Source organism: Rhea americana, unplaced genomic scaffold, assembly GCF_003343005.1.
Source record: "Rhea americana isolate MKP2758 unplaced genomic scaffold, rheAme1 scaffold_582, whole genome shotgun sequence".
NCBI classification, from domain to species: domain Eukaryota; kingdom Metazoa; phylum Chordata; class Aves; order Rheiformes; family Rheidae; genus Rhea; species Rhea americana.
Genome location: NW_028186737.1, coordinates 26,569 through 36,154, shown reverse-complemented (window position 1 = coordinate 36,154; position 9,586 = coordinate 26,569). Strand labels below are relative to the sequence as shown.

At 72.9% G+C, this 9,586-nt stretch overlaps 1 protein-coding gene across 1 annotated transcript in view; it reads left to right on the top strand.

The window, feature by feature from the left end:
* The first annotated feature begins 1,377 nt into the window (after positions 1-1,377).
* The window catches only part of KMT2D (lysine methyltransferase 2D), a 27,537-nt gene continuing 19,328 nt past the window's right edge, over positions 1,378-9,586 (top strand). The window contains exons 1-22 of the mRNA XM_085319392.1: positions 1,378-1,481; positions 1,584-1,710; positions 1,820-2,049; positions 2,133-2,239; positions 2,351-2,513; positions 2,686-2,851; positions 2,936-3,050; positions 3,157-3,323; positions 3,474-3,835; positions 4,131-4,283; positions 4,385-5,235; positions 5,465-5,578; positions 5,981-6,091; positions 6,165-6,269; positions 6,953-7,134; positions 7,209-7,373; positions 7,803-7,912; positions 7,995-8,042; positions 8,548-8,763; positions 8,880-9,023; positions 9,104-9,220; positions 9,386-9,510. Coding sequence (XP_085175518.1) covers positions 1,433-1,481; positions 1,584-1,710; positions 1,820-2,049; positions 2,133-2,239; positions 2,351-2,513; positions 2,686-2,851; positions 2,936-3,050; positions 3,157-3,323; positions 3,474-3,835; positions 4,131-4,283; positions 4,385-5,235; positions 5,465-5,578; positions 5,981-6,091; positions 6,165-6,269; positions 6,953-7,134; positions 7,209-7,373; positions 7,803-7,912; positions 7,995-8,042; positions 8,548-8,763; positions 8,880-9,023; positions 9,104-9,220; positions 9,386-9,510 — 3,927 coding nt within the window. The 5' untranslated portion in view covers positions 1,378-1,432. The remainder of the gene's footprint in view (positions 1,482-1,583; positions 1,711-1,819; positions 2,050-2,132; positions 2,240-2,350; positions 2,514-2,685; positions 2,852-2,935; positions 3,051-3,156; positions 3,324-3,473; positions 3,836-4,130; positions 4,284-4,384; positions 5,236-5,464; positions 5,579-5,980; positions 6,092-6,164; positions 6,270-6,952; positions 7,135-7,208; positions 7,374-7,802; positions 7,913-7,994; positions 8,043-8,547; positions 8,764-8,879; positions 9,024-9,103; positions 9,221-9,385; positions 9,511-9,586) is intronic.

The window sequence follows — 9,586 nt, the reverse complement described above, 5'->3', positions numbered from 1 at the left end:
CGGGCCCGGCCGAGCCGCCGCGGCTCTAATCCCCCGTGGATTACGCCGGAGCCGGAGGAGATTTGCTCGGGCGCAAGGCGTGCGTGAGCGGGGGCCTGCGCCCCGGCCCCTCCGCGGGCTCGGCCGGGCCCCCCGGCGTGCGTGGGGTCGCCGTCCGCTCCCCGGGGGCTTCGCYGCGCCGTCCCTGTCCTCCTGCTGCCTGTTGAGTGCTGCGTGCCCCCACGCGGCCCCCGGCCCTCTGGCTTTCGGGGTGCGCCGGAGCTGCTCAGGGGACATTTGGGGGCTCCCTGTGCCCGAGTGGGGCCCGCTCGGTCCCCAGGTCGCCCTGTGGCTGCTCGGTGCCGCTGGGAGCGCGGTTCGGGGGCGCCGCGTGTGCTCGGAGCAGCTCGGCGTTGACAGCGTGCAGGGGGCTGCGTCGCGGGCCCCGAGCCCGTGGGGCTGGAGCGGCCCCAGCGCCATGTCACCGCCGCGTCCCACGCGCCCCAGCCCCACGGCGCTGCGCGGCTCCCGCTGGCGATGACCCCGGGCTGTTTTCCCCGTTTCTCGGCTCGGATTTGGTCTCGGTGTGACGTTCGGGACCTGCTTAGAAACGCTCCTCTCCCCTCACCCTGAATTTGCGGGCCTGCRCCTCCCCCTCCCCGCCGGTGCCACCCAGCTTTTTGGGCCACGTTAAAGTTTGACCCCAGGAGGAATGGAGAGGCGAGGCGGGGGCCGTGGGCAGAGCCCGCCGGGCGGTGCGGACCCCTCCTGCCGCTGCCACCTCTCCCGAGCCTCCTCTTAATCTGTAACTTCGGTTTCGGTGTCGCTTCCAAATCTCGGTGCTCRGGAACGAGGATGGCCGGAGCGGGGGTGACGTCACGTGTCCCTGGCAACAGCCCTGCGTCCGTCCTGCCCCGGGTCCGAGGGACCCCAGGCCCCGCGACGGCTCGGCCAAGTCGGCGCTGGCCCTGGGGAAGCGGCGGCACGGGACGCGCGGCGGGGACGCGGGAGCCYTGCTCCCAGCTCTCCTGGCTAAACCTGGGGACTGCCCGGGTCTCCCGCTGCCCGTGCTCTGCTGCGGGCGCACGGGGGCTTTGGGGCCCCCAAACCCCTTGGGCTCCCGGAGCTGCCGCGGTCCCGTTCCCACCTCCCTGCCTGCCGGGAGCGTCCCCGGGGCCGTGTCCCCCGGCGCCGGGCGCGAGGCGGGGGCTGGCAGGGCTTTGGCATGTGTCGCGCGGGGGCTGCTTCTCTCCTTCTCCAGGGCTCGGTCCTTCCCTCGCTGGCTGGGCAGGGGTGGTCGGGGGTGCTGAGCCCCAGCAGACTCGTGATGCCCAACGGCCTCGCTCCCGGCTCGCCCGGGGGGAGCGGAGCGGCCGAGGGCAGGGCCCGGGCGCCGGGGCCTCGCTGAGCCCTCGCAGCCGCGGGCCTCTCCGGAGGGACGGCAGGAGGCAGGATGGACGAACAGAAACCGCCCGGCGAGGACAAGGACTCGGAGACGCCAGGTGAGCGCCGGGCGCCCGGGCGGGCCCGGCTCGCCGCGGCTCCCCGCCGGCGGACGGAGGGGTGCCGCGTCCGCGGGGGTGCGACGGCTGCTTCTCCTGCAGCCGACGGGGCCGCGTCCTCGGAGGAGGTGGGCGGCGCGGAGGGAGACCCCCTGAAACCGCCCGAAGGAGCCTCGGCGGGGCCGGAGCCGGAGAGCGCGGGCACGAAGGAGCCTCCGCGGGCCAGCAGGTGAGGGCAGGGGCCGGGGCCCCGGGGCACGCGCCGGGGGGCTCTGGGGGTGCCGTGGGGCCGGGCGCTGCTCCCGGCGGCACCCCCCTGACTGCCCCGCGCGCCCCAGCGCCCCGGCCCGCCGCTGCGCCCTCTGCAACTGTGGGGACTGGAGCCCGCACGGGCAGCGGGAGCTGCAGCGCTTCGACCCGCCGCCCGACTGGCCCCAGCGGCTGGCGGCGCCCGAGCCCGCCGAGGCGCCCGGCGAGCCCCGGCCGGCGCTGCCGCCGCCGCCGGATGACCTGGCCCAGATCGGCTTCTCCGAGCGGGTGTCGCCGGCGCAGCTCTTCGAACCGACAGGTAAGCGCGGGCGCGACGCCGGCATCCTGCGCCGCGGGGTCCCCGCTGACGCCGCGGCCCCCGGTGACGCCGCCTCCCCGCAGGGCACTGCTGGGTGCACCGCTGGTGCGCAGCCTGGTCCGCCGGGGTGCTGCCGGAGGCGGCGGGGCTGGCCCACGTGGACAGAGCTGTTTTCTCAGGGATCTCACAGGTGAGCCCGTGCCGGGACCCCTGCGCGGCTCGGGGCCGGGCTCGGTCCCGCGGACGGCGCTGCGCCCGTCCCTGGCCATCCCTGACCGCGCGGGGCTGTCGCCGTTTTCAGAAATGTGAACACTGTCGGAGGATGGGGGCCACCATCCCGTGCCGGGCGGACGGGTGTTCCCGGCTCTACCACTTCCCCTGCGCCGCGGCCAGCGGCTCCTTCCAGTCCATGAAGACCCTGCGGCTCCTGTGTCCGGAGCACGTGGCCGAGGCGGCGCAGATGGGTGCGTGGGGGCCGGGGTGGCGAGGGAGGCCCCCGTGCCCGGGGAGGAGGGGGGTCCCCGAGGGCTGGGAGGGGGTGCGGAGCCGGGACGCCCGGGTCCCGCTCCCGGGGCGGCGAGGGGAGGAGGGCGCTGCGGCGGGGGCGCTGACGGCCCTGCTCTCTCCCGCGCGCAGAGGACGCCCGGTGCGTGGTGTGCGACGGGCCGGGCGACCTGCGGGACCTGCTCTTCTGCACCAGCTGCGGGCAGCACTACCACGGGGCCTGCCTGGACATCGCCCTGACGCCCCGCAAGCGCTCGGGCTGGCAGTGCCCCGAGTGCAAAGTGTGCCAAACCTGCAGGTGAGAGCCGCCCGCCGGACGCCCGGCTCCTGCGGGGCCGGGGCTCGGCGGGACGGCGCTCACGGCCCCGCGCGTGCCCCGCAGGCAGCCCGGCGAGGACTCCATGATGCTGGTGTGCGAGGCCTGCGACAAGGGCTACCACACCTTCTGCATGGAGCCAGCCATCGAGAGCCTCCCCACCGACTCCTGGAAGTGCAAGGTGCGTCCCGCCGCCGGGGGCGAGGGGGCAGCCCCGTGCCGAGCCGCCCCGGGCGGGCGCGGGGACGGTCCCCGCTCCTGCCCCTGACGTGCCTCTGCCCCCCCAGAACTGCCGGGTTTGCTCCGAGTGCGGCCTGCGCCCCGCCGGGCTCGACCCCGGCTGCCAGTGGTACAAGAACTACTCGGTGTGCGAGGGGTGCCAGGAGCAGCGCAGCGCCCAGGACGCCCGTGGGGACCCGGGCGCCGGCCCCCAGCCGGCCCCCCCTGCCCTGGCGTGAGTGGGGACAGGGGGACCTGCCGGGCGGGATTGCGCTGGGTCTCCCCTTTTGTGGGTGGGGAGCTGGGGACAAGGGGGTTGTGTGCGCGGGGGATCCCGCGGTGCCGAGGAAGGGACCTGCGCCCCTCACCCGGTTCCTCCGTCCAGGCTGGCGTCCCCCGAGCGCAGCGAGCCGGCGGACGTGCCCGTGCAGCTGCAGCCGGGCGAGGAGCCGCAGCCCTGCGGGGAGCTCGGCCAGGAGTCCCTGGACGGTGGCAGGCCACCCCTGGACGGTGGCGAGGTGCCCCCAGATGATGGCAAGGTGCCCCCGGATGAGAGCAAGGCACCCCCAAATGGCGATGAAGCACCCCCAAACGGTGGTGACCTGCCCCCCGAGGAACCACCTCCTGAAGAACCGCCCCCCGACATGCTGCCCCCCATTGAGCTGCCCCCCGTTGAGCCGCCCCTCRTTGAGCCACCCCCCAAGGAGGACCCCGAGCCACCCACCGAGGAGGACCCCAAGCCACCAGGTAAGTGGGAACCTCTGCGTCCGCCCCCCTTACCCTCCTGCCGTCCCCTACGGATGGAGGGGTCCCGCCGCAGGAGGGAGGGCAGGACACCTGGSTCCTCTCCCAGGCTGGTGACCCTGGTTGTGTGCTGCGGGGTGCCACGGGGGTGCCCCATTGGGCGGGGGAGGAGAGGGGGTGTCCTTGTGCCTGGCCAGGCCGCGGGGATGCTCGCGTCCTGCCTGCTCCCCCAGCCCTGTTGGAGCGGGGGTTGGGGGGACCCCCTTAGTCCCCGCTCGGGCACGGCCCCGTCCCGCAGGTCTGCTCCCCGAGGTGGACGTGGCAGAGGAGGCGCCTGCCCTGGCCCCCGAGGCGCCCCTCGAGGCGCCCCCCGAAGAGGAGCTGCAGCTGGAGCCGGAGCCGCTGCTGCTGCTGCCCCCCGAGGCGGCTCCGCCACCCCCGGCGCCTCCAGGTGGGTCTGGGGGGGCACGCGGGGGCGGCGGGGGGTCTCCGCTGGGGGCCACACCGTCACCGTCTCTTTCCTCTGTCCACCCCCCTCCCCACCTCCCCCAGATCTCTGCGCCGTCTCGCCTGCCCGCCCCCCGGCCCCCTCGCCCGGCACCACGGAGGATGAGGTGCCCGAGCCGCCCGCCCCAGCCCTGCCCGAGCCGCCCGGCAGCCCCGGCACCGCCATGGACACGGAGCCGCCCGGCTCCCCGCCGCCCCCGCTGGGCTCCCCCGCCTGCGCCCCGGCCCCCGCCGAGCCCCCCGCGGACGAGGAGATGGAGACGGAGCCGGCCGGCGGCGAGGGGCGATCGCCAGCCAGCCCCGCCGGAGACGGCCCCCGCGCCAGCCCGGCCCCGGAGCTGGGGCCCTTCGCGGGCTTGCCCGAGGAGGAGGAGGAGGAAGAGGCGCCGAGGCTGGAGCGGGAGGGCACTAGCGGCAGCTCCCCGCCGCTGAGCGAGGAGGACGGGCTGGAGGAAGGCAGGGCAGGGGGGGACCCCGAAGCCAAGGGGTCCCCCGAGCCGCTGGAGCCGGAGGAGCTGGGTCCCGAGACGCCCATGGAGGTGTGCGCCGCCGGGGAGAAGCTGCTGGAGCGCGGGGACGAGGGGGGGACCGAGCCCCCTGCCCTGCGGCCCCGGCCCGACATCCTCAACGAGATCTCGAACCTGAGCCAGGGGGACACGAGCAGCAGCTTCCCCGGCTCGGAGCCGCTGCTGGGCTCACCGGACCCCGAGGGCGGGGGCTCGCTGTCCCTCGACCTGGCCCTGGCCGCCACCGACGGCAGCCTGCAGAAGGAGGACGGCGGCTCGCTGCCGCTGGGCGCCGAGACGGACGACTCGCTGCTCTTCGAGCCGGCCGCCAAGGGCGACGGGGACAAGAGCCGSCGGCGCAGCTCCCCGGGGCGCTCCCGCGTCAAGCAGGTACCGGGCTGGGGGGGTCCCGCCGGCCTCGTCCTTGCAGGGGATCCCTCTCTCCGGGGCCGCGCTTCCCTTTTCCTGGGGCGTCCCCGCGGCGTATAGGCAACGGCGGGTGGGATGGGGACCGTGCCCCCCCCCCAGCTCCCCCCCACACCCCTTGCCCCGCGGCGGGATGCATGGCAGCGGGGGTCCGTCTGGGCGGCCGTAACCCCCCTCTCCCCCTTGGCCCTAGGGTCGCAGCAGCAGCTTCCCCGGGCGGAGGCGCCCCCGAGGTGGGTCGCACGGGGGCCGGGGCCGGGGCCGTGCACGCCTGAAGTCGACCACCTCGTCCGTTGACACCCTAGCAGTAAGGCTGGGCTGGGGCGGCGGCGGGGAGGGGAGCCGGGGGGGTCCCCGAGCTGCTAGATGGTAGGGCCGAGAGCCGAGCATTTTCCCCGTCCCCTTTCCCCAGTACCCGTCCCCGCCCCTCGGAAAGGCTCGGGAGCCCTCTGGGTGCCGTGGGGCGGGCAGGGGACCCCGGAGGGGAGCGACTCCCCAGGGACGGCGGGGTTGTGCTGTGGGGGGTGTCTTGCCCTCTGCATGGGGCTGGTGCTGAGCTGGCCCCGGGGGAAAGGTTGCTTGCGGGTGGGCTTTGGGATCTGCTGCCCCCCTCCCCGTCGCGTGTCCCCCGGTTTGGCGCCTGGATGTATCCGGCGTCCCCCCGCCCTGCGCTGGCCCTGAGCCCCCCGTCGCCGCGCTCTGCCCGCAGCTCGCCGACGTGGAGAGCTCGCCCAGCAAGGAGGAGGACGAGGACGACGACGACACCATGCAGAACACGGTCGTCCTCTTCTCCAACACCGACAAGTTCGTGCTCATGCAGGTGAGCAGGGCGCCGCGCGGCGAGACGGGGCGCCTGCCCGCGCCCGGCACCGCTCACAGCCCCTCTCCCGCAGGATATGTGCGTGGTGTGCGGCAGCTTCGGGCGCGGGGCCGAGGGACACCTCCTGGCCTGCTCCCAGTGCTCCCAGTGCTACCACCCCTACTGCGTCAACAGCAAGGTGAGGGGCGCCGGGACCCCTGCCCCGCTCTGGGTGGCCAGGACCTCGCCGTGCCCGGGGGGATGCATGCCCGTGCCGTGCCGTGCCGTGCCTGGGGGAACGTGTGCCTGCGTGGCCGTGTGGTTGTCCCAGCACGTGCTTTGGTGCACGTCCACGCTGTGCCTGTCCTGGTTACGTGGTTGTGCTGTGTCCTAGTGTGTGCCCCGGCGCGTGGCCACGTGGCCGTGCCATGCCCCGGTGTGTGGCCACGTGGCCATACCGCCGTGCCTTGCCCTGGTGCATGGCCGTGCCGTGCCCCGGTGCATGGCCACGTGGCCATACCGCCGTGCCGTGCCCTGGTGCATGGCCGTGCCGTGCCCCAGTGCGTGGCCACGTAGCCATACCGCTGTGCCATGCCCCGGCGCGTGGCCACGTGGCCATGCCGTGCCCCGGTGCGTGGCCACGTAGCCATACCGCCACGCCGTGCCCTGGTGCATGGCCGTGCCGTGCCCCGGCGCATGTCCACGTGGCCATACCGCTGTGCCATGCCCCGGCGCGTGGCCACGTGGCCATACCGCCGTGCCCTGGTGCATGGCCGTGCCGTGCCCCGGCGCTTGGCCACGTGGCCATACCGCCGCGCCGTGCCCCGGCGCGTGGCCGTGCCGTGCCCAGGGCTCACGTGGCCGCCCCCCGCTTGTGCCCAGATCACCAAGGTGATGCTGCTGAAGGGCTGGCGCTGCGTGGAGTGCATCGTGTGCGAGGTGTGCGGCAAAGCCTCCGACCCCTCGCGCCTCCTGCTCTGCGACGACTGCGACATCAGCTACCACACGTACTGCCTGGACCCGCCGCTGCAGACCGTGCCCAAGGGCGGCTGGAAGTGCAAGTGGTGAGCGGGGCCGCGGGAGCCGGGCGCGCGCGGGGGCCGCCGCCGGGGCCGGGGCTGATGTCTCTCGCGCCCAGGTGCGTGTGCTGCGTGCAGTGCGGGGCCGCGTCGCCCGGCTTCCACTGCGAGTGGCAGAACAACTACACCCACTGCGCGCCCTGCGCCAGCCTCGTCGCCTGCCCCGTCTGCCGCGAGAAGTACGTGGAGGACGACCTGCTCATCCAGTGCCGGCACTGCGATCGGTGAGCCCCGCGCCGCCCCACGGGGCTCCTGCAGCCCCGTCCCCGCCCGGGTTGGGTCCTTTCTCGGTCGCGGTGCGGACCCGGGCGTGAGTTTGCGCTCGGGTTACTCGCTTTGGCACAGGGACCTCCGGGGAGTTTTGGAGCTGGGTCGAGGCTGGTTTGTCCCTCTTGGAGGGTTTCAGGCTCTCTGCGTGGTCCAGCCTCAGGGCGTCTCATCCCCGAGGTTTTGTGCCTGGAGGTTTTTAAGCTCAGGGTGAAGCCCTGTAGCTGGGGAACCTGAGTTTGCCCACGGGGGGAAACGCATCCCCCCTCGGAAATGTCCTAGTGAGTGACCGGGGCAGCTGTTCCCACGGGCCCCGGGCGTTCACGAGGGTCCAAGACCCCCCTGCATGGGGCCGGGCACGCGTGACGGGACCTGGCTGCCCGCAGGTGGCTGCACGCGGCGTGCGACAGCCTGTTCACGGAGGAGGAGGTGGAACAGGCGGCGGACGAGGGGTTCGACTGCAGCGCCTGCCAGCCCTACGTGGTCAAACCCGCCGGTGAGCACCTGGGATGAGGGAGACTGCTGGGAAAGGGGGTGTGGGGAGGCAATGGGGAGTCATATCTGCCTCTCTTCTGCAGTCCCTGCGCCTCCTCCAGAGATCGCCTCGGTCAAAATCAAGGAGCCAGGTATATGGTTGGATGGATGGATGGACGGATGTGGTGGTGCCAGGATGGAGGGATGGATGGACGGAGGTGGTGGCGCTGGAATGGATGGATGGATGGACGGAGGTGGTGGCACTGGGATGGATGGCTGGATGGATGGAGGTGGTGGCACTGGGATGGCTGGAAGAATGGACGGAGGTGGTGGCACTGGGATGGATGGCTGGATGGACAGAGGTGGGGGCACTGGGATGGATGGCTGGATGGACGGAGGTGGGGGCACTGGGAGGGATGGATGGAAGAATGGACGGAGGTGGTGGCGCTGGGATGGACGGCTGGATGGACGGAGGTGGTGGCGCTGGGATGGACGGATGGATGGACGGAGGTGGTGGCGCTGGGATGGATGGATGACGATGGTAGTGCTTGTGGGCTCCCTGGGAACCTGAGTTTTCCAGGGACCTGGGCTCCCTGGGGACGTGCCTGGCGTTTCCTGTGTGCCCAGCACTGTTTTTTTTTCCCCCCCTCCTGCCAGAGCCCCAGTACTTCCGCTTCGAGGGGGTCTGGCTGACGGAGACGGGCATGGCTGTGCTGCGCAACCTCTCCATGTCGCCCCTGCACAAGCGCCGGCAGCGCAAGACGCGGCTGGGCACCCTCAACGGCGACGGCGTCCTGGAGGGGGGCGACCCACTGGGCCCCGACGACAAGAAGGACGGCGACCTGGACGCCGACGAGCTGCTGAAGGCGGAAGGTGCGTTTTCCCTCCCAAAGGCAGCTCCGAGGTGGGGTGCATGTGAGGCACGGGGGGGTGCTGGGGTCCCCCCCCCCCCGCCATGCAGGTGCTCGATGATGTCCTTGCCCTTGCAGTGGGTGTCGAGCACATGGAGTGCGAGATCAAACTGGAAGCTCCGGCCAGCCCTGACCGCGACGGCGTTGCCGACATGGACTCAGGCAAGGGGCTGGAGGACCCGGAGGAGTGCAAGAAAAGGAAGCGCAAGCCATACCGCCCCGGTGAGTGCAGGTGCCCGGGGCCGCTCCGGGTCGGAGGACCGCGACTGGCCTCGTCGTGACCCTCCTCCACCTCCCACCAGGCATCGGCGGCTTCATGGTGCGGCAGCGTAAGTCCCACACCCGCCTGAAGAAGGTCTCGGCGGTCCTGGCTGAAGTGGGGCGCGAGGGCCTGAGCGCCGAGGGGCACCCGGAGGATGGTAGGGTCCCCATCACCTTCCCCTTTTCCCACCTGCACACCTCTGTCCCCTGCAGATGGAGAGGGACTGGGGGGGATGTCCCTGGGGTGCGGGGTGCTCTGCCTGAGGCTGGAAATCCCCCTGAGCTCATTTGGGGGGAGATGGTCATGGGAACAGCATTCCCAGGGGCTCCAGGAGACCTCCCGGCGGAGGGCGGCCTGGACCCGGGCTCGGCAGAAGGGGATGAGAAGAAGAAGCGCCGGGGGCGGAAGAAGAGCAAGTTGGAGGACATGTTCCCCCCCTACCTGCAGGTGAGGGCAGGTGGGGATGGATGGGTGGGTGTATGGACATGGTGGCACTGGGATGGATGTGTGGGTGGATGGAGGT